Source organism: Periophthalmus magnuspinnatus, chromosome 23 (genome assembly GCF_009829125.3).
Source record: "Periophthalmus magnuspinnatus isolate fPerMag1 chromosome 23, fPerMag1.2.pri, whole genome shotgun sequence".
NCBI classification, from domain to species: Eukaryota; Metazoa; Chordata; class Actinopteri; order Gobiiformes; family Gobiidae; genus Periophthalmus; species Periophthalmus magnuspinnatus.
In genome coordinates this window covers 13487673-13515567 of record NC_047148.1, presented here as the reverse complement: position 1 = coordinate 13515567, position 27895 = coordinate 13487673, and the positions used below count along the sequence as shown (strand labels likewise).

General features: G+C 39.2%; 4 protein-coding genes across 5 annotated transcripts; 2 read left to right on the top strand and 2 right to left on the bottom strand.

Annotated features, from left to right (window-relative positions):
• Positions 1–1881: 1881 nt before the first annotated feature.
• Positions 1882–18362, bottom strand: ntn4 (netrin 4). Its single transcript, XM_033989628.2, has 10 exons — positions 17855–18362; positions 15995–16548; positions 13082–13360; positions 10145–10271; positions 9486–9671; positions 7520–7733; positions 5509–5591; positions 5096–5164; positions 4840–5013; positions 1882–4545 (listed from the first exon to the last, which is right to left on the bottom strand). The coding sequence occupies exons 1-10, from the start codon at positions 17898–17900 to the stop codon at positions 4406–4408; spliced, it is 1872 nt and encodes a 623-aa protein (XP_033845519.1). The 5' UTR covers positions 17901–18362; the 3' UTR covers positions 1882–4405.
• A 2094-nt stretch (positions 18363–20456) lies between these two features.
• On the top strand, positions 20457–21670 carry snrpf (small nuclear ribonucleoprotein polypeptide F). Its single transcript, XM_033990148.2, has 4 exons — positions 20457–20553; positions 20961–21086; positions 21206–21270; positions 21402–21670. The coding sequence occupies exons 1-4, from the start codon at positions 20551–20553 to the stop codon at positions 21466–21468; spliced, it is 261 nt and encodes an 86-aa protein (XP_033846039.1). The 5' UTR covers positions 20457–20550; the 3' UTR covers positions 21469–21670.
• Positions 21671–21756: 86 nt separating this feature from the next.
• On the top strand, positions 21757–23961 carry amdhd1 (amidohydrolase domain containing 1). The gene is made up of 9 exons (XM_033990147.2): positions 21757–21968; positions 22060–22166; positions 22237–22301; positions 22509–22786; positions 22918–23143; positions 23205–23329; positions 23407–23500; positions 23578–23738; positions 23807–23961. The coding sequence occupies exons 1-9, from the start codon at positions 21832–21834 to the stop codon at positions 23910–23912; spliced, it is 1299 nt and encodes a 432-aa protein (XP_033846038.1). The 5' UTR covers positions 21757–21831; the 3' UTR covers positions 23913–23961.
• A 444-nt stretch (positions 23962–24405) lies between these two features.
• LOC117392233 (tetraspanin-9) lies at positions 24406–27754 on the bottom strand. Of its 2 annotated transcripts, none has more exons than XM_055231708.1 (9): positions 27573–27754; positions 27001–27043; positions 26773–26893; positions 26488–26679; positions 25992–26066; positions 25797–25898; positions 25590–25721; positions 25360–25443; positions 24406–24529 (listed from the first exon to the last, which is right to left on the bottom strand). In XM_055231708.1, the coding sequence occupies exons 3-9, from the start codon at positions 26833–26835 to the stop codon at positions 24458–24460; spliced, it is 720 nt and encodes a 239-aa protein (XP_055087683.1). In that variant the 5' UTR covers positions 26836–26893; positions 27001–27043; positions 27573–27754; the 3' UTR covers positions 24406–24457. The 2 variants fall into 2 exon arrangements, with proteins under 2 accessions (XP_055087683.1, XP_033846155.1); XM_033990264.2 differs by having other exon boundaries at positions 26773–26853.
• Positions 27755–27895: the final 141 nt, after the last annotated feature.

The window sequence follows — 27895 nt, the reverse complement described above, 5'->3', positions numbered from 1 at the left end:
AGCTTTATTCAAGATGCACTATAACTTTTATCATTGCTTTGCCTGGAATGTTGCACAGTATGGTATTAAACCTTTCTAGCTTACATTTATTCAATTTACAGGTGTTTTTATTGCTGTCCCTGTGTGGTGACTTGGTTGTCTCCATGGAGATATGTTTAAAGTCATAGTGTGGAACATTTGAGACATCTCTATGACAATGCTCTATTAAATCCCTTATCCTCTCTAATTGTTAGGCCAAGAATTCAATTTGTGTTTGAGAGAAATCAAGCATTCATTCTAAAATCCAGGTATGTGTTAGCATACCATGCAATGTGTGAATCACCTCTAATGTTTTTCTCTCTCTCAATGTCCTTAGGCTTTTACTTGCTTCATGTTCACACATGCTAACCCCCTCCTTTTCCATCCTCTTTTCATTGGTGCTTGTTTGAGCACATGGACATGTTTTTGTCTAAATTGCGTGATGCTTCTAACTATTATTTTAAGATGAAGCAATATCCAATTAATCCAAGTACTCACACCAAGTTGAACATTGTTTTAGTGGTTGTTATAACTCTGACATTAATCAATATTGCATAACCTTTTTTTATTTTTTAAAATCAATTAACATTTTTTATATATTATAAAATATTGCCTTTCCTGCACTTGGCCTTATGGCACTTTTCATCTCCATGAAGATAGATAAATTTAATGCCATTCACTGGACATTTTGGGTAATGCAATAACAAATAAATGGAGACAAGCAGGTGGCAGACCCTACACCAGAAGAGTTGCACCTTCAAGTTTTATTGTAACATTTTTGTAGCTGGTTCTTGTGTTGGTTTTGAAGCAAGTGAAAACACAGTGCTGTCCAGACTGAGGGAAAATACTTCAGTAACTTCATCCAAACATCAGCTGACATGTCTGCCTTGGATGGTAAGCCTGTATGTTGATGTTAGAATGCTATAGTTACAGCTCATATTTAGTGTTACCAAAAACACTTACCTCAGTCACAGGGCTCCTGGCACACATCACTCCACCTAAATCTTTTGCAAGTTGAAATCTGTGTTTGTTCATAATGACTGGATGACATCAGTCTCTTGTTTGGATGGCTGTATAATAATCAGCAGTAGCGTCTCAATCTCTTTGCTATGTCAACATTTCCTTCCTGTTCTGGCTTGCTCCAAAGCTCATGGAGAAACATTCCTGATGTGTGCATGCATGTGTATATACATGAACAATTTAAGGGAACTAATGCTTGCTAGGGGCAAAGTGTGACTCCCTGAGTTGTTTGGGGCAACATACACAAAAGTTTGTTATTGTTGTTTGAAAGTTGAGTTTAGTTTCCTTTATCTTTTCCAACTGTTAAGGTTCCTTATGTAAGTTCCCTGGAAGTGGGTATGCCACCTGCTTGTCTCCATGGAGATGCTATTGCTTTGCCTGGAATGTTCCATCATAAGACATTAAACTTACCTATCTCCATGAATACAAACAGCTGACATCACCAGACCAAGTTACAGGTCAGATCTGTGGAAAATGCAACCCTGCATTCATACTAAGAATACATATTTTTCCATGTAATTTTTTTAAAGCAAAACTGTGTAACTGAAAAAAACAAAAAAAAAACCCAAAACAATCAATACTATATTGACAGTTGAATACAGCTACAGTTGTAAATTCTAGGCAAAGCAATATGGAGACAAGCAAGAAAAGTTACATAGATAATAATACATTTATTACATGCACCTGTAATGAAAGATGCTTAATGAGAAAATTCGGACCCCAAGCTCAGCACTGTAAAGTCTCTTTTATACTATAATGTGTATAAATGTAAAGTTGGAAAGTTACTTAATTTACGAGCACAAATATACACTGCAGTCTCATCACTAATTTATACACTACCAACAGTAACTATTATAATAGCATCTGTGACCTGCATAACACTTGAATACTTTTTTTTTTTTAATAGCAGAAGGTAATTTACAAAGTTCCTTCCATCAATATGACCACAAATACTCATCATAACTATGTTTTTACCTCCGTTGACCTTTGGGTGCATATTGATATGTGATGGCTTGATGGGTGCTGCAGAAGAGGGGCATTGTGACTCCCATTGAGAAGAGGGGACAGTGGAGGGGTTATTGTCCCATAACCAGCAGGAGCTTCTATACACTCTGGGCCCAATAGCACAAGAATGCTGATAGGACAAAGGCCATAACTCAGTTCTATAGCAGCACAAGTGGGGCATTGTGTTCATACAGGGTCTCTTACAGACACTCATTTTTACTACAATAGTAATAATCTATACAGGAGTGCATCTGTGAAACCATGCACTCATTCACCAACCAGTTTTCCCATAACTTACAACCCCCACTGGACATCTCCATCACACACCGAGAATGGCCAGTCAATATGGGGGACAATGGGAGAATAGGCTACAGAACAAGTGTATGCGTGAGAGAAAGAGGAGGGTCCCAACTCAGCTGTAATGCAAATGTTTGTGCCTGCCTGTTGAGTCTACCCTCCAAGGCCAATTCCCACCATAAAACATACACTACCTGTCAAAAGTTACTGAAAAGTTAGGACACACTTTTTCATTTACGTTTTATTTATTTTCATGGCTATTTACATTGTGGGTTCTCAGTGAAGGCATCAGATATGAAATGTAGTCACCCTTTACATTGCACATTTGAAGTGATGAAACTCAGCAAGAGAAGGCACTGCAGTATTTTGTATTGCAGACTTGCAGCACTGTCAGCAAAGCAAAGGGTGGCTACTCTGTGGAGTCTAAAATATAAAACATTTAGAGATTTTTTTTTTTCTTTGATGCATAATTCTATACAGTTTGCTTCATATATTTGATCAGTCTTCATTATGTATCTGCAATTTGGAAAGTAGTTCTATGAAAAGGTATGTCCAAACTTTTTACTAGTGTATATCCATACCTAACAAGGATTTTCCATGCCTTCAAAGCACAGTCTTCCCTATCCCTATCTTTTGTACTCGCTCACCCCTGCCCCAGTTGTCTGGACTGCACTTGGCATAAAACAGGGAAAGCAGTAACCCTTGCCACCAATCTGCGAATGAGCCACAAATGAGGAGGTATGGGTACATGAGGTTATCTAGCTAATTTGCCAAATTCTTCTCCATCTGCCTCGCTTTGGTTAGATAGGTGAGTGACCTACAACCATTCCTGCTACAGAGAGGTGTATGATACGCCAAGAATGTGTCGACACCTCACAGCCAAGCGCGTCACGATAAGTCTGTAGAAAACATTAGGTACCTTAGCCCAAAAGTGTGTACGTACTTGCACTAAAACGTCTATTATGATCTACATTTGGCAATACTGTGTGAGCATATCAGAAAATATTTAGGTGAGGTGATGGATTACTTAATGTTAGCTGATACCCACACAGAAACATATGTGCAGAACAGAGCTGGGTGATAAGGATATTTTTGTCAAATTGATGTGAAGAATGTCAAGGTCTAAGCTATCAGATGTTAATGCTGTGTGTTCTGGGAGTGTTCAAGCAACAATGTTTCGAACAATAAAAACATTTCAGTCTTTTCACTTTGCTGTAGTCGGAGTCATTTTTCTTAGAACTGTGAGTAATAGTTTAAACTGGTATCATCAAGCAGGATTGCATAACAGAGCAATTTTAAACATGCTCTAATAGAATACTTATGAATGACGACATAGTAACTAGAAATTAAAAGGTACACAATTACATTTATAGATAAAAACAATGCTGTACAAAGTAATAACATAGAGAATAATACAAAGTTCAGCAAGAGTGTCATAATGAAATGAATAAAAAGAGTTGATTTGTAGTATACATAATTTTGACTAAAACTGGATAGAATCAGGGCAGCATTCATGACCATACATAGCCGTTTTACCTCTACTTGCTTGAGTTATATTTCCCCACACATACACACATTCACAATACAGGCAGACAAATACATTCATGCTCAGGTATTACCCATTCACATTGATTACAACACAAGCACACCTGGACTGGCTAAGAATTAACCACCTGCAGTGGCTTGTATGGCTTGTTCAGTCTATACATATATACACTATAAAAATGTTGTGATTAGGCCTTTTCACTTGTGCGTCCATTTCCAATCTTATGGTAAAGTGCTTTAGAGAAAAAGACCTGATTTTTTGTAAGCAAAAGGCAAAATAAGCACAGGTCTTAATTTACAGAGCTGTAGTGTAGACGGTACCAAATGCTAAAGTAAATATGTACACAGCGTTTTATACTCATAAGGGTTGTTCATGGTAAAATGAAACCCAGGGTGGATTCTACCATCACCTTGAATAGTGTTTGAACTGATAGAAACACACACTACACACTGTTTCATAAATCCACAAATAGGTGACTATTAGTTTGAAGTGAAAATATTGTCAGTTTCCATTGCATGTCTACCAATTGCAGTCTTTTTTGAGTAGTGAGAGGACTTTCCGTCCCAAGCTTGCCTTCCAGGGCTTCACAAAGCTCTTCATATTGACTAGGAGGTGATCTTGCTTACGGTCCATGTGGCCAGCTACCAGGTACTCCAACCCTGTACAAACAGTAGGTAAGCTTATGTGAACGCAGTATAAATTAATATTTACTTGTCAAATTGCATGCATGAATGTCATGCATTAACAAGTTAATGTTATTCTAATTAACATTTGAGGCACAGCAACAGCATGAAAACAAGTAGATGGCAGACCCTCTACCAGAAAATTTACATAGTCCACCTTTAATATGCATCCCATCATGCATTTGTTTATTTTAAGTTTTTGCTCCTGTTGTCCTTCCTCATCTATGTATACTGTATGTTTTCATTTCATGCATTTATGGCACCAATTACCTGGATTAAGGATAGGGCAGGTACAGCCTCGTGCTGTCCAGGATTCAGGGTAAAGGATGACTCGACCCTTCTGAATTTTCACCCTTGTGTTGTGATTCAGCACCTTTTGAACTTTGACCTCTACCTCTGCATGGGAGCCCTTGTCGTGGGCCGATAGCACTTTCACTTTAAGAACTGTGAGGGGAAAAATCTTCAGGTCAGGAATGTTTTGAGCTGGAAAAATTGACTTGATAATATATTAATCAGTTTTACTTGCCATATGCATAATTCATTGTGCAGAAGAGTTTGCTGTTGGTCAAAGCTTGCTCTTTGCACTCACATTTTTCTGTCGGGGTACATAAAAGCATACAATGATATTTAAAAAATGACAACAACTTTTGTACACAATCCCACTAGTTACTGTACATAGTGTCCACAGTGTAGTGTGTGTTCAGAGAGGAATGTGCCAATGAAAGCTGCCGTAACATGTCAGTGGGGGGTCTGGGAGAGGGGACAGTTGGAAACCGTCCACGCAAAGGTTTTGTGTCATGCTCAACCACACACATATAAACACACTGTCTTTGAGCCATGACCTTCGAAGGCCCTATCATAACTTTCATTACTTTACTGCAATGCTTGGTTACTGGAGCATGGAGAGGATGAAGAGCAGACGCACTATTTGTGTCTTACCTGAATAGTGCAATGCAGAGAAGAGTTCGTCTGTTCGGAAGATCTTCATCGGTTCACTTGAGTTGTAGGTTTCTAAATCCGACCTACACAAAATAGTGACAACTATAGATTAATCTGAAATAGGATAGGTTTAACCCCTTACAGTTCTGACAAAAATGAGCCCCAATTCAAATTGAATCTGTGTTTGAACCCTTTGGAGTACAGGCAAATGGCTGAGCTCCTTGTGAAGGTGAGGCTCTGTAGCTTTGGCCTCTGCTCTCTGATCTACTCTGAATATAAATGGGAACAGGCTATGCACAGAAGAACAAATCCCACCTGTTTTTTTTTTGGTTTTTTTGTAAATATAAGATTAGGTATAGCTGGTGTCTGGAGGGATTGTCCAATTGAGACTTGATTGAACATTTGTTGGGTTTTGACAATTCCTATGTAAAAGATGAAGCATATCTTACTAAACATGACATTTAGGGACTTGTATTTAGGTAAAAAAAAAAAAAAGTCCAGGCAGAATTAATATAAAAGTCCTATTAACAGAGATGTGCACAGACATTTTGAGGGCCAGGTGCTCAACCAAGAAAAAAGGGCACTTTTCCCTGTTGCTTAAAATACACGTATCCAGTTGTTTAGTTTTTTTGGCTTTTTTTTTTTTTTAAAGTAAGCAAATATGATTTTGCTTCTTTACAAATTACTTTTGGGTGTGTTGCTGCTAAATCTTTAGTAGCAAAGCTTTTTGCTACAGAAACAACAGAGCAAAAAAGGATCATGTGCGGAGGGTCGGGGTCCTCCCCCAGGAAATTTTTGATCATATAAACATAGTTTCCTGTAATCTGGGGTATAAATCCTATTTTTGTCTGATACATGAGATATAGGCCCATTTGTTGTAGCTACTTCTCTCCCAGATTCAGAACAGTGAATTGTTTATTAGACTGTAACAACTGGCCTACTTTTATTACATACTTGTCATTAACTCCCATTTTAGAAATACTGATCACTTCTGTCTGACACCTGTATCAGTGGTTCTCTGTGGAGCTCCAGCTGCTCCCTCCCTGGCTCCGCCCCTTTTCCAGCGCACTGAGGGCAGCCACTGTCTGTGAGCTGCAGCCTCACACTGAGCTGTGGACAAAAGCTGCAGACAACAGTCTTAAAATTTTGTCCATTTCTTTTATGAGAATTCAACAAATCTTTTCCAAGAAATTGCCAGCATCGTTGCAGTTTACTCATGCTATTGAATCTATAGATGTGTTATAGCATCAGCTGTTTTGCTCATAACATTGCAAATATGAGGTGGTTTGTCAAAAAGTAAAAATTGGCAAAAAATTTAGGTGGTGTAGAATATTGTTATGATCTCTAAACTGTCCCTAGAGTCTTTGATTTGGCACTATGTGCGATTAAGGCACACAAGTGGAATCTGGAAGCTGCGACAGGCAAATGCACGTGAGCGAGTGAGAGGTAGGAGAGAGGGAACGGAGCAGTCTTCATGGGGCAAATATTAAACCTAAAAAAACAGGTTTACCAGGAGAACTTAGGGCAAAGGGGCAGGTGCTTGAGCACCACCTAGGTTCTATGTGCTCACGCCCCTTCCAATTATAATATTTAGAATTTTAGTATTTTTTATTTATGAGTTTGTATTACAGACAGGTAATGATTCTTCCCAGAATGGTTGATTTGAAAATAAGTGGGCTAGTTCACTCCCATCAGATGGTGGACAAAAATAATTAATAAAGGAAAAGTACAAAGGCCCACAGATGGGCCCAGTTCTTGAAAATAATGATTCAGGAGAAAGTTTCAATTGTTAAACCTATACAGGTCACAACTGGTCACAAACAAGTGTACTCTTTGTGTCTGCCTGGAGTCGGATAAGAGGGGTCAGGAAGGGCATTCCATGTCAAATATGCCAAATTTATCTGTATATCATTGCATGCTAGGAGGCAGATGAATGATGTCGTGACCCTAGAAGGAAGCCAAAAGGAAAGAAGAGGCTGCTTATGGCATACATTTCATTACATGGACTCACCCAAGCATGCAATTCCCTGTGAAGGGCTCACAGTCTCCTGCACAGTCACAGGGCCGGCAGCCATATTTGTGGAATCCCCAGTATCCCACCATGCACCTGTCACAATGGGCCCCTGACACTCCTGGTTTGCAGATGCAGTTTCCATTTGTAGGGTCACAGAGTGAGCTCTCGGTCAAGTGGAAAGGCATGGATCCCAGTGGGTGACATTCACAAGCTGAAAGAAGTTGCAAAGCACATAGCATTGAAGTCAAATGAATTAATCAATCAATCATTGTTATTGTCTTTGTCTGGTCAGGTTAAAGGGAAATATAAAACAAAGGCTTCTCTATTCTTCTTATCAAGCATATCTTATCTCATGTGGGTTGATAATATTTGATGTTCTGTATTCAAAAGCAATTGAGTTAGAAAGCTAAGGCCTTGACTATAAATCTACCTGTCTTGGGAACATTTAGCAGAGCAGCAACATTTTTCTTATATATAGCAATATACAAAGTTAAGGGCTAATTGCAAATTTCTTTAAATCAGTCATGACATGAACTATTTTCTGCAGCAGAAATAACATAAGTAAAAAAATAGATATTGATGAATAAAACTTCCCAATTGCTGTGTTGTATTGCTATAGACTCCGTGAGACACAAAAACACTATGTCAAGGATAAGACAATACTTATCTTAAAACTGACAGGTATTAAACCAATATAATAATAAATGTATCACATGTGGATTTTATTGACTTGCAAATGTGTAAATGTTGAACCAACAACTTACTGTGGAAATGCATAATAACCAACATGTGTATACCATAGGGTACTCTTGGGTTTTTAGTGGGCAGCCTGTACATGTTAATAATTAGCAGAGATTACAACACTCTGCCCATAGCTCTACATAGTTTTATGTAAAGCTCAAACACGTGCACCATGCTGATCGTGTGTGTTTTCATATCTGTGTGGAAACCAAAGATTTTAATTATATATGAAGTTGTGGACACACTTAAAACAGCTATTGCCAATTTCCCAAGACATTAGAGAGCACTGGAAAAATAAAATAAAATTATAGAACAAGTACTGTACATTCCAGTTTAGCTCAGTGATATTACCATACCCCTCGCAGATAGATATGGAAAAAAATGTTTTTACAACACAGAGAAAGTACTATTGTAGATGAGAAGCTATGACAAGTTTTCACAACCTACATCCTAGGGGTTCCCCACACATGCCACTGCATCTTTTTTCTATCAATCATCTGTCTTTGAGGATTATTAGGCCTAGCCTAAAGCTACACCACTATGAGCTACAATAAAAATGCTTGTCTTCAGTTGAGAAAACTGAAATATTCTTAGAACTGTTGTGGGATGTTGTAAAATGGTCTAGTGAAATTTGACAGTTGTTTTAGACTTCAGCAGACAACATGTACAAGCTCTGCACGGATCCATGTGGTCACATCAGACAAGATAATCAGATAAAGAATGTAGCCACTGCTATGTGTTTAGAGATGACTATCTTGTGTTTACTTAAGACTTGTCTCATCGCCACGAGGCAGCGTGCCGACAACCAGACAGCCTCCCACATACACAATCACACCACCAATCATTACCCAGGAGATACTTGAGCTCTGAGCCAGTAAGTTAAAAAAAAAAAACGTGAAAACAGTCTAGGATGGACAATCCGGCAGTGTTTGAGTCAAAGCATAGGTATGCCACACTATCAGATGATTTATGACAACACAGACCTCAGAGGTAGGGCAGTCTGCTGCCCAGACACACACACAAAACCCAAGGTGCTCATCACAAATCAATGCGATGAAGCATGTCCCAGCTTGTGATGCCTATCGTGTGTGATCTTGGAGAGGTGTATGAGGTAACGTGGACTGTAATTATTTTAATATGTTACACTCTAGTAGCTTTAGGGTCTAGTCATAAAGCCCATAAATCATCATATAGCAAATTGTTTGTTTGGCCATTGCCTTACGTTTGCATGAGTCAGGAGCAGTGAAGGGTCGCGTTGGATCTCTGTAGAAGCCGGATTTACACTTGTCACATTGACGACCCTCTGTGTTGTGAAGACAGTGGCACACACCCCCACTGCGCTGGCCAGTCTCACGCCACACTGACCAGTCAAAAAAGCAGCTTTGGGCATGGCCGTTGCATTTACACTCTGGAAAAGTTGGAATAAATATCACTTAATAATACTGTTTAATGTGTTTTTTCATAATCTGACTGGATACAGTAAAAACACTTGTATTTTCCCTCATCTTCATGAGGATGTTGCTGATTTGAGATTATGATAATACATGAACTATAGTGCATGTACCAATTAAGATGCCTTTACCACAGTTTGAAAAACACTGATCTAATATGTTCAATGCATAGTTCTTATTGAAAGTGCACTATGTAACTTTTTTTATTGTTGTTTGCCTCCATGGTTTAATGCCATGCAGGCAAAGCAATAATAAGCAGGTGGCGCTAAATCAGAAAAGTTACATAGTTCAGCTTTAAATAAACTTAAAGGGCAAATTAACCTGATATTGAGCCGAGGTTACTCAGGTATGTGGTATGCTCTCTGCCTGGAACGTGACTAATATACCCAAAATAAAATAATGGTCATTTTATAATTTTTTTTTTGTTTACTTTGACATTCATGTGGTGCTCCAGTAATTCCATCAGCAGGCTGCCATGGCCGGTCATTGTAGAGGGGGGCACACAGCTCACAGTGTTCACCTGCTGTGTTGTGTCTGCATACACACTTTCCGTGAACCTGAAATAGATGGAAGGCAGAAAGAAAAAAATAAATCAGTTGAAGCAAAGAACTCCCATAAAGACAATTCATAATTGCTTTACATTTGTAATGCCATAATAAATGCCAAATAGCATACTCTTATTTTTTAAGAAACAGAATTTCTAAGATCTTCTTTGTCTAAAACAGGGCTGTGCAATTAATTGAATTTTAATCAAATCTTTTCATTTCAAAGTCTACCGCCAAAAAGTGATTGACCGATATGAGGAGTAAGATTTTTATTTTCCACAATGCCCAGGACTCAAAAATGAATGAAATGAATGTGGAGTGGTTCTTTGGCTTCATCAGTGGAAAAGACTCTGAGCCTCCATGTAACTCTGTGTGTCTGTTTACTTGTTTATATGAGCAGGTATTTATTACATTTTAGGGACAAAAATCTGAATACACACTTCATGGGAGACAAAAATTTGGTCTTAACAATGTAAATATTTTCTAATTAGACACGGTTTAAACTTGAGATATGAGTTAAAATAGGTTAAGGTTAGGCAAGTAGTGGTTAAGGTTAGGTTTGAACTCCAGGAAATTAATGCAAGACAAGTCAATGCAATGTCCCCAGAAAGGATGAAAATACTACACGTGTGTGTGTCTGTGTATGAGGACAGTGGGAGTGTGTAGCTCCGGGAGCACAATAACAATCTCCTTGTCATTCCTGTGAGCTGGAATGCCATGCATGCTGGATAATGATTGAAAGGGGGTGGGTGCAAGGCATCTGAGGAAGCTCTTTATTTGTTTCCTGTAATATGGGACACACACGAATTATACTGCTATGCATACATAATTGTGAATGACAAAATAGTATAGGTACGATGCATGAAATTTGTCAGTGATGAAATTGAATTAATTTGATTTCCCAAATACTGACTATAACAGTGTAAATATGAAAATTGCTAAATACAGAGAAATGTAATCTTGATAATTCTACATTAAACACATGACAACACAGCTATAATAATAATCGTATTGCCCAATGTGACTAAGCTAAGGCGCGTTAAGAGCTCTGTGTCAATAATCCTAATGCACAAGTATTTACAGAAAAAGTGCCTCAAGCAATGGGGAAGTTTGTTCTGAAAATGTCAAGAGTGAAATAAGGTAGACACATCAAATGACAAAATAAATAAGTAAAACATACTCAAGAAGCATTTTTGGTTTGGAGTGTTTTGGATTGTTCAGTAGCCTAAATAAACAACCTCAATGTTGTTTACTTCACATGGTTTGGTTTTAAACTCTCTTGACCTTGTCTTGGCCTTCTTAGTCCACTTAGTCCTGACCACTGGCTTATAATGTATTTTTACTTATATGGAGAAAATTAAAAAGCCAGGTTTTGAAATTGGGAGAAAAGCCAAAGGGCAGGTTGAGCACACATATCTGAATCATTACTAGCGCTTCAGTAGCTTGCTCCCAAAGCATTACTTCTGAGTGTATGACAGCTTTGTGGCTAACTAACAGACAGTGTAATTGCCCTTCACCGCAAAGCCCCATGTGGAGGAACAGCAGCACTAAACAACAACAATCTTTGTTTTGGACACTTCCAAATGCTTTCTCCACTGATTACTGCACACACAGAACAAAAAGCATTATATGTAAGACAGGGCTGTAACTCATTTTACAGTCAACACATGGTGGTGCCTTTTTGGAAAGTTGATGGAAATAACAGAAAACTTTTTTTTTCACATTGCTAATCTTTGCTCTCATCTACATTTTCATGCTATTTGTTTGGGTTATGCCAGAAAACCAGCTCTGGGTTGAGAAATAATCATAGAGGCCAAAACAGTGACAGTCAGGGAAAATGCCAGCTTACATAACTCTTGCACACCCTAATCTCTACTAGATAATGAGATGTGAGAACCTTAACTATTGCTTATATTTTCTTTTGTCTTGTATCTTGGCACTCTCTCTGCTGTTTTCTTGATTTGAAAAACATGCAATAGACCTGTTACTGGCAAAATTAAAGATTTAATTAATATATCAAATTTATGTTTTCTTGTAAGTATCTGAATTAGTACCAAAAGAGCTGTGAACAGTGCATTACTCATCTACATTAGTGCTACCACTTATATATACTGTACTGTGCTGGGCTATACACATTATGGCTGGGGTTTTCTGTCAATATGCCCCATAAGTAAGAGGAAATTTCACTTTCCTTAGGCCTCACTGATTGCAACAAAACAGATGCGCCACTTCAAAAGCCAGCGTTGGTGTTTTTGTTGCGATGGCTTTGATATGAACTCATAATGAAACACACACCCATCAACATAAGCATTAGCCACAATCAGTTTTTACATCTCTTACATTTCAGGAATGTATCAGGCCGGATAGGGGAAACAGAGGAAACAGCACCAATGACCCAAACCCGCCCTTCCTTCAGAGTTTTATTATTTCTGCCGACTGAGCTGTGATGTGGACACAACAAAACATTTGCTCCTCACAATAACACTTCTTGGATTAAGGAGAATCTCACCATGGAAAATGGACTTTCCCATTTCATCATAAAATGTTTCAAAACATGGAGTCATTTGTATATTAATTTGACTCGCGTCAGATAATGGCTCTCTCACCTTGAGGCTTTTTATTGTGGCTTTCGACTGGAACAAAACAGTGAGCTACTTGTGTTTGTGCTTGTGGCACTACATGAATTAATTCTCATAAATAAAAACAAAAATACACTATATGATGAGGAGAAGGGGTAAGAATGTACCGGTAATACCTAGAGTCATTAAGTCAGAGAGACACAACACAGGTGTTTGAAGTTGAAATACATGTGGTGGACTTACCACGTGGTTGGTGCGGTCTTTCACAGGCTGGTAGCCTGTAGCAGGGACACACTGTTCAGCATGGCCATTACAGAAACAGCTTCCCTTCACTATCAGGTCATAAATGGCAAAGTGCTGCGTCGGGAGAGATCTCTGAGCAGAGGCTGGGTCTTTGGCCTGGCAGGGACACGACTGATGCTTCAACAATCGAATTCGGATATTGGTTACTCTCAACTGCTGCTGGCCTTCCAGCCCGAAAGGATCCACAGACTCCCACTTAGGAAGGGTCCGGTAAATCACCTGAGAATAAAAATATTTGTATGTCCTTTAAAGAAAATTACAGTTATAAAATTGTTTTGCTCTTGGATTCCAGGGTTAGAACAAGACATTATCTGACCACTGATTTGTCAAAAGGATTTGGATGCCCTTACTAAAAGCTCACTCCATTTGCACCCTAAACATTTACCCATCTATATTTCCATAAAATGATGAGAGTTTAGTTACAATTTACAAACAAGTCTATTGCCATTGCCCACGTGAGAACATCTGTCTTTTTAATGGTTTTGGTGTATTTTTTGCTCTAAACGTTAACCTTTCGACCTGCCTTCATTATATCTGTCCTCACATGACCACAAGGGAGTTGGCTACTATTAGACCCCCTTTCACCATGTCTGGACCCTGGACATCCTTCAAACTGAGGATCCTTTCATATGCTGCCATCACCGTGACTACCGCCACCATTGGCACCTAACGCTGCTGCTGTTGCCAGGGTGAAAAGTGTCTGCCCTAAATGTGGAAAAAAGTTTGTATTTGCAAGGCACCTCTTCATCAAAGTGTTATTGCCACAGCCCACTGTCATTTATTGGCCATGCAAGAGTGTGTTTTTAATGAGAACGTAAAATGCATGCAAGGCCCTGGCTCCTTTATTGGCAAAGTGACTTGCCAACGTGTGATAGAGGGGGTACTATTAATTTATCTGTTGTTGCACAAGGTTACAGGGTCACAGCATTGTGGACTGCAATTAAGAGAAGCCGACAAATAGGACGGGGGGCACCGGTCTGCGGGAGAGCATGGGCAGCGAGGCAAGACAAAAACAGAGATGGAGATGCGGATTCACATAACTCAGTAATGGACAAAGGACCCACGACAGCACAGCAACACCACGGCAACACCAAAATACACACACTAGGACACACTGTTGCAAACACTGGGACTGGCTAGAGGGTGCTATCTGGGCTGTGACAATAAAACACATTGAGAAATAACAGATTACAGGAATTTGTTATGCTTTGGTTACATTTTACTAAATAAATCAACAAGTCATTCATTTCCTATTGATACAAAGGCTACTGTGTAACTATTACATCTAATCTTTGATATTGTGTCTATTGTGGGTTGGTTAGTATGTGAAGCAGGCAACCACTTTGATCCTGTTTAATGCATAAATTAGCCAAGCTGGCATTACCATTCCTAATTCCATCAAAGCGATGTGGACTGTAATCTGGTAAACATGCACAATGGGCATTGATGGAAAGAAGAAAGACACACAAAGCAGGGGCGGGAGGGTGTCTAGCCAACAGCACTAATATCAGAGCTATAACACTTCCTTCCCTGCAGACAGACGGAAAGCTGACTGAACTGTTTATCCGAATATGTGTGCATGTCGAAAGGCTTGTTCTCTTCCCAAAGGAGCTCAACAATAACACTTGCATTCTTGCAGCCAGGCTCTGACCTCATAAATAAGACAAGGAGCCCTGCTGTACAACAAACTGGACTACTGCCACTGTCTGCTACAGGTGAACAGTACAGCTCCCCTTCACAAGACATGACATTCTTTCATGTTTGAAGGACAAACATACCTGCTTCCTGTAATCGCTCCCAGCTAAAGACCCCCCTTCTTTCTTAAACTCTTTTCAAACCATCAGCCATCCATCAAAGTCCCTCCTTATCTGATCCCTGGAGCTGGGACACACATGCAATCAACATGCTTTGATTCACACTACACAGATGCCTTAGCCAATAGTAGTGTTTGCATACAGGTGCTGCAGGGTTTAAACCAACCTGTCAGATTTTTGGCTTGTTTAGTCATTTAAAGTATTTAAAAACAAATTCTTTAAGATATTATGTTTTATTATGGTAAAAAGATACTATAAATTGATTTGCAATTTGAAATAAAAACAGCGTTTGTTGTTGTTTTGCAATTTGAAATAAAGACAATCTGCTTTCAAATTAATCCACAAAATAAATTCAAGAAAAGGTACAAATCTGTGCAAAGTGAGTCAAAGTCACCACTTGACCAGAGGGTCATTAGTGCATAGGTCAAAATTCTTGCTACTGGCACAGGTGGCTCTGCTAATCACAAATAAATTAAGTTTCAATGGTTTGTGTACCAAAACAAAATATTTGAGCATGTGGGACTTAATTGGGCCGGGATAGCGTGACACCTCAATACATTTTTAAAAAAAAATCTCCCCACATGCTTTAGTTCTCACATCTGTAGCCCAGCTTTGTCCACATGTGGCCTGAATTAAACATCAGTGGACATCAGGAAGCCCTATCGTGCAACAGTCAAAGTACGCCTATTAGACTCTCTCTCAGACACGTGGCTACTACTCCCATCTGACAGTTTGGTTTGCGTAGTATTCTTCTTTATGTCCAGGACAAGTCTATGTTGCATGACTCTCTTGAACCAATTAAAAATGTATTGCTTTTAAATATTTTAGTCTACAGTCTGCTTGGGTGGATCAAAGCTAAGTACAGTCTTAATGGTAAAGCCACCAAAAGCCCTTAAGCATCAGTGAAATTCCTGAATAACCATTTAAAATTAAAAGGGTACCCTCTTGTCTGCCATCTTGTTCAGATCAAGAATGTGTCTGGCCAAAAGGCACGTAGGTCTCACATAATAATAGCAGTGATATAACAATATCTTCTCACCTCTCCACGGTGACAGGGAAAAGCCCCAGAGTATTTGGAAGTGCATGTGGCCCCATCACGGCCCACTGCTGCCTTCTCTTCTTCCATACCAAAGGCAGCACTACAGTTGGAGGCGTAATACTGCAGCATCTTCCATGTTTTCCCAAAGTCCTGTGAGCGCTCCAGCATCATGGCAGCGGGGCGTGTAGATTTAAACACCAAGATCAGGTGTGTGAAATAAAACTCAGCTTCCAAGTTTAGCTGCACTGTTTCCGACTCCACACCTTCTGCTGACTGCCACCATGTGTTAGGGTGCCGGAAAGATGAATCGGACATGGCTCCTGCTAGGTGTGATAGGAAGGGTAGTCCAGCGTTACACTTGGCACACTTGGCACTGCTGCAGGCCAAGTTGATGTTAGGATCAGCATAGGAGCAGTACTGTTCTGTGCCATTGTTTCCACATACAGTCTGTGTTAGGACCCTGCGACCAAGGGCAAGATTTCCCATGCGTGGGTTACAGGCTCGGCTCTCACAGCGAGGGGCCACACCTGTGCGAAACATCTCCACCGACCGCCCTGAAGAGAGAGGGAACATTTACTCACGTGGTGGGTAAACAGGCATGAGAAAACACAGGCAGAGAGGTGCGACTCACGTAAGTCATAAAGCATTTCAACTTGCTATTATGTAATTAATATGAGGAAGGGTCCACTATCTGTTTGTCTCCACTGCTTTGCCTATAATTTTGCACAATAAGGCATTAAATGTATTAAATTACAGGCGTCTTTATACCTTCATAAACAAGCATTCATACCGTGACCTGTAACTTGACCTGATGGAGTCACCTGCTTGTCTCCGCTGACTTAGATAAGACTAATGCCATACTGTGGAACACTGAAAGCAAAACAATTACATCTCCATGGAGACAAGCAAGTGGTGGACCCTTTAATGCAATTTATGTTTTGTCTTTCAGGCTTGTAGCTAACATCTCCTATATTGTGTAATAATTTGCATTTCTACTTCTTCATAAGTTCACACAATTATCTCTATTTATCATAGCTTGGGGCCAACACAAGGAGCACACTTGGTTTCTAGTGGGTCTGGATTGCAATCTTATTTTGTGAATAAATCAGAAATGATCTGATGCATCCTCAAAATCTGCCGTAACTTGCCTTTTACTTCTATCATTTTTTGTTAGTAACAGGTGAATTGCTCTGACTTGGTTTGCACATGTTGATATCATCAGTTTTATTAAATGTTACGCAAAAAAGAAAACTGAGGACATTTGCCCTGAGAGTGTACAGTCTCTAGGGAAATTTACAGTCTATACTTTGACGCAAATAACTTTTGGCAGCTTTGAAGGATGAAATGCATTCAGACATCTATACCAGACGCTTCATGAGCCCCGGGGTCACACTGTCAACTTCCAAGGAGGATTTATTATGTCAAACGCACTGCTCCTATTTTGTGTAAATGAGAGAGCCCAGACTGTCTCATGTACAGCTATTGTTGAGTTAGATTTTTGCACAGCAGGGTGCCTTTTGTTGCAGGTTTGTTACATAACTGTCTATGTGTAAAGGTCATAGGAGAAAGCAAGAATGAAACCCTAGCCATGAAGGTACAGTCTATTTACATCTGAACAGTAAGTAGCACAAAAACAATGGATCAAGAGACTTAGGCTTCTAATATCCCCAACAATGTTATAACACTATGTCTCTGTCTGAATTAGGCCTTTAACATTATTTACAAAGCAGATTGTGTCCAGTATTCATGTTAATGTAACTGCAGACAAAAAGCTAATTGAAAAGCATAAACATACATTTTATGCGTCACTTAGATTCCCCACGTGATGTGTAGCCTACATGATAACAACACAGTACTCACCTACATCTGACCTGAGTGCCAGAGTGATCAAAAACAAAATCCACATAGCTCGAATGAATGTAGAGGAAAAACTACAACAACTCAAAAGAAAGAAGATTATAACAACATCTCCACGGGTACAGCCTGAGTAGGAACACAACAAGTGCGCAGGATCAATTTCAGTGGGGACTTTCTCTTTCACTCAACTTCGTTCCAAAGAGGCAGCGGTAACTGAGCGCGAGATGGGGACATGATCCTGTGCGGCGCGTGATGTCAGGCTGAGAAAGTGGGAAAACTCGAGTCAAGAAGAGGTCCACGGCTCTGTGCGACTCGTCTGTATGTTGGAGACCTGAAACGTGTTTCATTTCCCCGCAGTGAGGCGCCTGTTGCTCGCTCTGCTCAGTGGATCTATTTCTAAGGAGCGCTCGGACGGTGTAGTGACTGCGGTGAACATAGCCCCGCCTCCCACTGGTATTTTCTCCTGATTTAAAGAAATCCTGAAATGTGCGCTACTGCGCTTTCCGTATCCGACTGAGCCAGACGGCCAGATAGACTGTGTAGTTTCCTGATATTATCCATATGGGGTCAGCATTTAGCCACACAGCATACTTCAAAGAATGCAGGTGCAGGACCTATGCCTTTTCTTTGTTCATCAACTTGTTTTACACTGCTTATCCTTTAAGATAAAACAGGCCGTTAATTAATTAAGTAGGAAGGCCTGATAGGCTGCGTGGAGTTGTGAAATTGTTATTTTTATAGCAGTCTATGTTGGTGTTATATTTTTGAGCCAATTTAAACAACCCGTTTGTTGTTTGCCTATATGTCACATAAAGGTGTAAAACATAAAAGTACATATTTGGATTCATTTATATAATACAAGGAAAATTACTTTCCCAACACTGGTTGTATGTAGGCTCTACCTGATGTGATGCTGAAATGGAATATGCAGAGTTGGGAGGTTCAGTCTAACCTGCATAGCCTATTTGCTGTACAATATTATATTGAGTGGCTAGCTTTCTCACCTCACAGCAAGAAGGTCTCGGGTTTAACACCTTCTGTGTTTCTTCCCTGTGTCTGGGTGAGTTTTCTCTGGTTTCCCCTATTAACCCAAAACATGCAAAAAATGTTAAATCCTCCAATGAAGGTAGCCCCAACCAAGCTTAGGACAAAATCTGGAGATGGGTCCCACCTGAAAAGTAGCAGCAATTTAGAATGAGTCAAATGCAGAGGACAAATTTCCCACACAGGTGAGACAAGGTTGTGTTTTCAGACACAACAGATGGTTTATACAAGTATGTAGGCTCCCTCTGTAAGTTGTACCATCTTAATATTGACATTGACTATGATTTCTTCATGAGCTTCCAATCATTTGAACCAAGCCCCAGTAAAACAGCATGGCTTTAGCTCCTCTGGTTGAAGTGAAATCAGACTGTGACCTCTTTTCTGGTTATATGACCCGTGTCCAATAAGCACAAGGCCAAAAGAAAACGGTCTCACCTGTTCAGTTTGTTCTGTCTCTCCCGGTTCACTGAAGGGGCCCATTCTTCTATGTGTTTCAAGCTGCGATCCTGTGGGAGATTTAATGGACATTAGCACCACTTCATTTAATCCTCCCTAGCTTACAGTAGGCCCTGCTCGACTATTGAACCAAAAGACCTGGAGTAACCTTTTTACTTGGCTTGTTGATCTCAATAACCTGAATCAAATGTGTTGCGTATTTTGGATTGATGGTCCCCTTTATTACCTTAAGTAGGCTACATGCACCATATCATCACAGTACCTCAACTGACACAGTTGCTGATTTAAATATAGGCCAGTTGTGCACAGGTAACTCAAGTCGAGAGTGAAGAAAATGACCTAAATGATGTAACTGAGAGAGAATTCCAAATATTCAAAGAAAGCTCTCGAGCAATTTCTGAGGATTTTTTTTTTTCTGAGAAATTCTTTTACTGCAGTAAATGTTTTATGTAGAATCATCAAGTCTGAACTTGTCAAATAGACCTAAGTCTGTCTGCTTTTCTTAAACCAGACTTTTCATTAAAAAATATTCAGTTGCTACTGGTAGCCTATCAAAAAGGTATAGAAAATACTTGATAGCTTTGCTCAAACAAGTTGTCTATAAAATGTATGAGTCTGTTTTATGGTTCAAGAATAGTCAGCTTGTCAAAATTGTACCCAACCCTTGCCCCACTGAGGTCTAGTCTTGGAACTTTTGTTACTGCCAGGTCCTTCTTGGACTAGTTCACACCAAAATGTCTGTTATGATGAGGATTTCAAAAGGTATTATATTTTTTAAGTTAATTCACCAGGAAACCTGAATGCCAACAAAAAAGTAGTTTAATATGCTAATAGTTGCCTGCCAGTTGATTGCCCCATTATGATAGATTTCGATTAAGTCTAAAGTAAAAGTGGGCTATTGTTATTTGGCCATAGGCAGAAAAGTAGTAATTGTAATTTGTTAACAAAATGATGCATGGCCACGGTAAGAGTTTAGGTTAGGTTACTTAGTTAGAATCATGTCTATTACACTTTTACTGTAAATGCTGCATAAAGACCATGCCACTAGATGGAGCTGCACCACAAGAAGCGCGCTCTTTAAGGTCAAAATATTTTGCTTCCGGTTCGACGGCAAAGCGTGTACTCTTTTGTGAAACAGACGTTTTTCTAACGAATATCCTGTATCTTTCCATTTATAACTTTATACATTTTGCTAAAAGATGGTGAGTATATTTTTCTATTGCTTAAAAGAAACGGCACGATATTTATGTATTTATATTATAAACGCATGAAGTAAATGCACTATTAGCTAGTTAGCTTTTCATCCATCATATGACAGGAATGAATGAAGTTCTCCCATTTGAACAAATAATACTACATGTTTTGACTATAAATCGTCGACTTTAGTTGCACTGGCTGTGTTGCGTTTGAAGGATTTTATTCATACTGTTTGTTCTGCAAAACCAATAGATATCTTGTGCAAAACTCTTTGTATACATTGTGTATATACATATTTGCTAACTCTTTGGGTACTTGGAGTATGATTTTTCTTTGAAATGCGTTTATCGATATAGATAGTGGATATAACTAACAAACACTCACTTGGTAACACTGACCCCTTCCTCTATAGAGTTTACCGCTCAATCCCAAACCTTTCCTCAACGGCCTGACGGGAAAACCAGTGATGGTGAAGCTGAAGTGGGGCATGGAGTATAAAGGATATCTGGTATCTGTGGATGGATACATGAACATGCAGGTGAGTAAATATGAGACGTACGCTTTGTCTTAGCAGAGCTGACTTATTTTCTTAGTGATAATCTAATGATGTATTACATTATAATTTTAAGCCTTAATTCAAACTTTTTGTTTGGGCAGCTTGCAAACACAGAAGAATATGTGGATGGAGCATTGGCGGGACATCTGGGAGAAGTGCTAATTAGGTATGTTGTAAATTAAACTCAAGGTAAAAAAATTTGGAAATTGATTATTAAACTTGGACAATATAGAGCCACTACAGGGCTGTAGTAAAATTTAGATCACTGTGTTTATATTATGTGATGTGTTCACACAGGTGTAATAATGTCCTATACATCAGAGGTGTGGAGGAAGAGGAGGAAGATGGAGAGATGAGAGAGTGATGTCTGAAGATTTGGCCTAGTTTCTCCTTGCTTCTGTCAGAGTTTGTGTGTGAGCTTGTGTTTTCACCATGTGAAACAAATGATCGCCTGGACTTTAGAGTTTCCTTTTTACATTTTTGTATTTTACATATGTGAGGCCAATTTTATGTTCTACCTTTGTAAAGACCAAACAATAAATCAATATCGGAACCTTTTCTTAAAATGTGTTTGTTTTTTAGTACAATATACAAAATAAATCATCTGCAGCTCCACCCACAGTGTACTTTACACCCTGCTCAGCTCTCCTGGGCAAATATTTGCTGGTTCCCCCGACTGTTGGTTAAACCATTTAACAATAAAGTTGCAGACCTTGTATGAGTAAAAATGGCAAATAATTATAAGTTGTTGGTGAAAAATGCAAAGCAATTGATTTTGATCTGCAACAGTGGAGAAAAGTACTTAACAAGTGATGGAATGCAAGATCTTAAGATAATTGAAAATGGAAGCATCATTGTAGGGAGGTAAGTGATGAAATATTGATACTATGTCCTTCTAATGCAATTTTGTGGCTATTTGTTTAAAACTTTAAGCTTACCTTTACCATTTTCAAAGAGATGGACGAATAGAAGCTGTAGGGAGTGCTGATACAATCAAAGTTAACTATTCAGAAGCCTCTTTTGATAAGGTGATTGATGCAACCGGAATGTGTGTTCTGCCTGGTGAGTTTATATAGTTAACATTGCATATGTTAGTGAATATAGAAAGTATCAAACATGCAAAATGTTTCAGGGTTGGTTGATGCACACACTCATCCTGTTTGGGCTGGTGACAGAGTGCATGAATTTGCAATGAAGGTAATTTGAAAAGTCCTTTGTAAGTAAGTAAACTTTATTTATATAGTGCTTTACAGAAAGCACGTACACCAAATGAACAAAGTAAAAGGGGATAATAGGACTCAGTTAACCAAAACATTTCTTAACATAAGTGTTTTCAGCTGCTTTTAGTTTGAAATGGCTATGTTTGGTTTTAAAGAAAGTTAATAAAAAGCGGTGATCTTGCAGTTGGCTGGAGCTACTTACATGGATGTCCATCGTGCTGGAGGAGGAATACATTTTACTGTGGAGCATACTCGAGCCGCAGATGCCTCTAAACTTGTGGCCTCTCTGAGCAATAGACTAAAGAGAATGCTGCAGACAGGAACCACTCTGGTGGAGTGCAAGAGTGGCTATGGCTTAGACCTGCAAACTGAGCTGAAGATGCTGGAGGTGATTGAGACAGCAAGGCACACCCTACCAATAAATATCTCCTCAACCTACTGTGGTGCACATGCAGTGCCAAAGTGAGAACCATCCTCAGTTTGTTGTGTTATGTGTTGATTGCTAAAAGTGTGCTTACCTGATATTTGCTTTTTTTTTTTCACTTTCATCCGTCTAATCTTGAATTTGTATATTATTTTTTTCATTTATTCAGAGGAAAAACTGTTGCTGAGGCTACTGAAGACATTTTGCAGGTGCAGCTTCCTAAACTGAAAGAGTGCATGGAAACCGGAGCCATCCAAGTCGACAACATTGATGTTTTTTGTGAGAAAGGAGTGTTTGACTTAAGTTCCACAAAAGCCATTTTGCAAGCTGGCAAAGACATGGGCCTTAACATTAATTTTCATGGAGATGAACTACACCCCATGAACTCTGCTCAGGTACTATTTTAATCATTTGCTTGTAAACTGTGTATTTGCATCATGGGAATGTACATTTTAGTTGGGAGCACAGCTTGGAGCACTGGCCATTAGTCACCTGGAGGAGGTCACAGATGAGGGCATTGATGCTATGGCAAAGGCAAAAACAGCTGCCATCCTTCTACCAACCACAGCTTATATTCTGAGGTAAACCTAGTATTTAGAAGCTTGCAAATTGTGCCATATTTCACTATATCAGTCAGTATATCACCCCCCTCACCCAGACTTCCTCAACCCCGAGCCAGAGACATGCTGAAGGCTGGAGTCATTGTTGCTCTTGGCAGTGACTTCAACCCCAACGCGTACTGCTGCTCTATGGTGAGTGGGTCTGACATATTTTAAAGAAATCCATTGTTGAACAAAACTTAAATGTTACTGCCTATACTTGCTGTCAGCCCATAGTCATGCACCTGGCCTGTGTTAATATGCGGATGTCCATGTCTGAGGCTTTAGCTGCTGCAACCATAAATGCAGCCTATGCCCTTGGATGCTCCAGTACACATGGCTCTTTAGAAGTCAACAAAGATGGAGACTTACTGATTCTCAGTACAATACGGTAATAAATGTTTGAAATTAGATATTTTACTGATCTTGGCAATGGAGTAATCAGTGTCTTAAATGCAGCTGGGAGCATCTGATTTACCAACTGGGAGGACATCAAGAGCTTATCCGTTATGTTGTCATCAAAGGCAACATCATCTATGACAATGACCGAACCATGGACTTATGATGAGAGCAAAGATTCTATTAAAATTAATTTCACTCTTATTGATTAATAATAGGCTCTGCGGCCTAGCCCGGTTATAGTGGAAGAAAATAGATTGATCATCTTTTTTTTTTTTTTTTTTTGCAAAAATGTAATTTCCTTTCTGTCCTACCCTTATCTCTTAAGTTGAGTTTCTGTCACTGTAGAAGCAACACATCTGAACTGCAACTTCCTTAAATGGCATGAAACACCTGAAGCAATCAATCAGTCGGTCATATGCTGTAATAAATTTGAACAAATGCTCTTACAGTGCTTTGTTTTTATTGAAAATAATGGTATGTTCATAAATGAAATCCACAGGTCACAACAAGAACACGAAAAAACTATTACAAAAATATACAGTAAAGCTAACTCATAACAGATGAGCAAAACAATGCAACACTACACAAATATATGCCATATTATGAACTAAATGTGAGCTCAACAGAAACCTTGCAGTGCAGGAAAGATGATATGCTTTTTATGACAATATGCATATTTTATACCATAATAAGTAACAAAAACTCCATCTAAGCTTCGTACTTCTTTCCTGCTCTGTGAATCTGTTGGTATAGTGTCATTGAAAATGCCATTCCAAGGAGCTGAGGGAACAAAACCATATATCAAAACTAAAATAGACATGTTGGATCAAAGCAAGGAAAATTTTAAACTAAATTTTAAAAAGTAAACATTTGTAACACAGGTTGTATAATGATGAATTATATTAGTATTATTGTATATTTAGTTCTTGTAATATCTATGTATGTTTTAGGTACATTTTGCTATGTAACTAGTGTAACTTTGAGTGCTATTTTTAAATTTTAGTAGCTTTTAAATTTTAATAGCACCACAATGAGACGTTTTGGGGTCAAGCCCTTATTCAGATATGAAGGATTCATTTTCACACCTGTTACATACAAGCCCAGAAAGTCACCTGACCAATCATGTGACAGGAAAGCTAATGAATACAAATGACAGTTTGAAATAAATTATGAGATTACATTTGTTCGATGAAATCCTACAAAAGATAGTGTAAACAGGTGTTCACAAATATTGTTAAAGTGGTGTATTAGTTTGCCACAGACAAATATATTTACATTATATGCAGTTAATATACAAATGTTAAAAAAACAGAAGAGCACAATATTAGTAATGAGCAATACTGGAGGCACACATACAACCACAGACTAGAGTGATGATAATAACATTTAAGAGAGTCACAGGAAGAATTTCAATAGAATTTCATTCTGTTGAAAGTAGAAGCATTCTGAATCTATAATCTCGGATCCCTGACTCCTAAAGGTCTCAGTGAAGACTTTGACCTGAGACTCTTTAAAATGTTGACATAATCACTCTAGTCTGTGGCTGAATGTTTGCCTCAGATGTGCTTGTCTCTTTCTACCAGTACTGTAGCCTTTAAATTAGCACTTACCTGTATGACCAACACACACATTGCAATCGTTCCCAAAAGGTGCTTGTTGTCATCTAACCACTCCTCCACCTTCTCATAGCAACCCTGAAAGCAAACAAGCTTCAGATTAGTATTTAATATTCTTTGTTACATAGTGTAACTATATAACAAAAATGTAATAAAATAGTAACTAGGTCTGTGCAATTAATCAAATAAAAGTGATTATTAATGTTAAATAAGGACAGACAGACCCTTGTCCAAAAAGCATTGGAAGTATTGCGCCCACAGCCAGGAAAGACATGCTGGCAGCAACGATCAGGAACTTGGTTGACTTGAAGTGCAGTGTACCAGTCAGTGTGCCCCATCACTCCACAGCATCTCCACTGTTAGAAATAGCAGCTTGTTCACATAAAGAACTTTTATTTTTGCATATACTGTATACTGCCATGACATTATACCTCTCCCTGTATGGCATTCCAGGCATCCCTCAGGCCAGCATTATTGTCTGTGTTGTAGAGAACCAGTCCTTCTTTTAGGTCTTTCTTGGCATTTTCACTGACCTGGAGATAGCATATAGGATAGCAATAGTTATTTTAACCACTTCACTACTCAAAATGTAGAGATGGTAAGCTGACTGGGTGACACTGTCCTACCTTATCCGTGTAGACGAAGAACAAAATGAGTAGGACAAGTTCAGCAAATAGGATAATCAAAAGCACAATGAAAAACTGTATAAAAAAACAAACATAAAATTACTTGCATTCAGTTTAAGGTGCAGCATGTAACTTTCCTGATGGAAGGTCTGCTATGTGTTTGTCTACATGGAGATGTTATTGCTTTGCCTGGAATTTTTCACAGTATGGCATTAAACTTGTGTATCTCCATGGAGTCAAGCAGGTGCCACCAGACCAAGTTGCAGGTAAAATTTGTAGAGGGGTGAGCCTGCTCACAATAGAATGCGTGTTATTCAAAGTATTTTTTTGTAACAATAAACACCTGCAATTGAATAAATATCATGCCAGTCATACAGCAAAGCACCTCCATGGAGAAAAACACTAGAGCAGCTACATTGTGCATCTTTAAAGAGCAAACAACTAATAAACAATTTTCATGATGACAAGAAAGTATTATAATGTTTCCAAAACTCACACTGAGAAGCAGGCATTTATTTTCCTTAATGGCCCCTAGACATCCAAGAAAGCCTGTAATCATAACCACAGTGCCCAGGGTGATGATCAGGTTGGCGGCTGAAAGCGAGGGGAACGAAGGTGAGAGTGTGGCGAAGCTGCCCTGGGACACAGACAGCCACACGCCAACACCCAGCAGCCCACAGCCACCCAGCTAAAATATACACAGGACACTCAGATTCTTATTCTTCCTTGTTTATTTAAAGATTGTTTTAGTATTCTGATTTTTACAACATTAAAAAATTACCCAAAAGAGCAGGTTGAAGAGAAAGAGCATATATTTCACACAGCAAACGCAGCCACGAGCCATGACTTGAAACCAGAAGGGCTTTGGAGGAAAAGGAAACAATATAAAAAGTTGGAGGGAACTGTATAAAAAGTTAAAAGAAAAAAAAAGACCATCATTCAGATCATATATCAAAGATATCACAGTAGCCTATAATAGTAGGTCTATGAAGGTAGGTTATGAACTTACCCACTTGAAAATGAGAGGAGCTGCTGAGATGGCAGATATTAGTCTAGGTAAAATGGAAAACACACTTTATAAAGTTAGTTCAATGCAATTCAAACAATACTTATAGGTTATGCAACTGGAAGCTATTAGCCTCACGTGCAAATAGACTGTAGGAGAGGTGGTTACTGCGAAATTCATAGCCTAGACCAAGAACAATGTTAATCTACCATGTTTCTCGTTGATCTAATAATCTTTAGGCTGCAATTTCAGAAAATAATTTGTCTGCTGGTGGGCCACAAAAGCATGCCTACATGACCATGCTTCTAATGTCCTATTACAGAAGGATGAACGATGCATGTCCAACTGGAGGTGACGTCACTATGGTGAACTTCATCCGAAATCTCCAAACTTTTCCCAATCACAGACATATTTACGTCTTTTTTCAACTGTGCGCTCCCATATGAACTGTGCTGCAAGTTAACAGCTCCACAGAGTGCCTTAATGTGCGCACAGGCCGTGATTGTTTTTCCAGCCGCTCATGCCCTCGGAAGTGAGAGAGAGGGAGAGGGAGAGAAAAAAAAAGAGTTTCCTACCGCTAGCTACAAAGTCATCCACTCTCGTTAGATTTCGCTCCGGACTCGACTTAGAGCTGCAGGGACTTTCACATGCCGACCACCGCTACTCCGTCCCACCTTATCGGTCAGTGGGAAAACATACGCTCAGTTCTGGTAAAGTCTGAACAAGGCTTTGAAGTTGCGTCGATGACCGAGGAGAGGAGGAGAGTATTTTCTTTGGAGAGGGCGGAGCTCCGCGAGGACATGGAGGCGTGTCCATGAAGTGCGCTGCTTTTGCGCAAAATTAGTATAACATTGCAATAGAATATGTCTGTTCAATTGTTTACCTTTAAGTAAGTTAT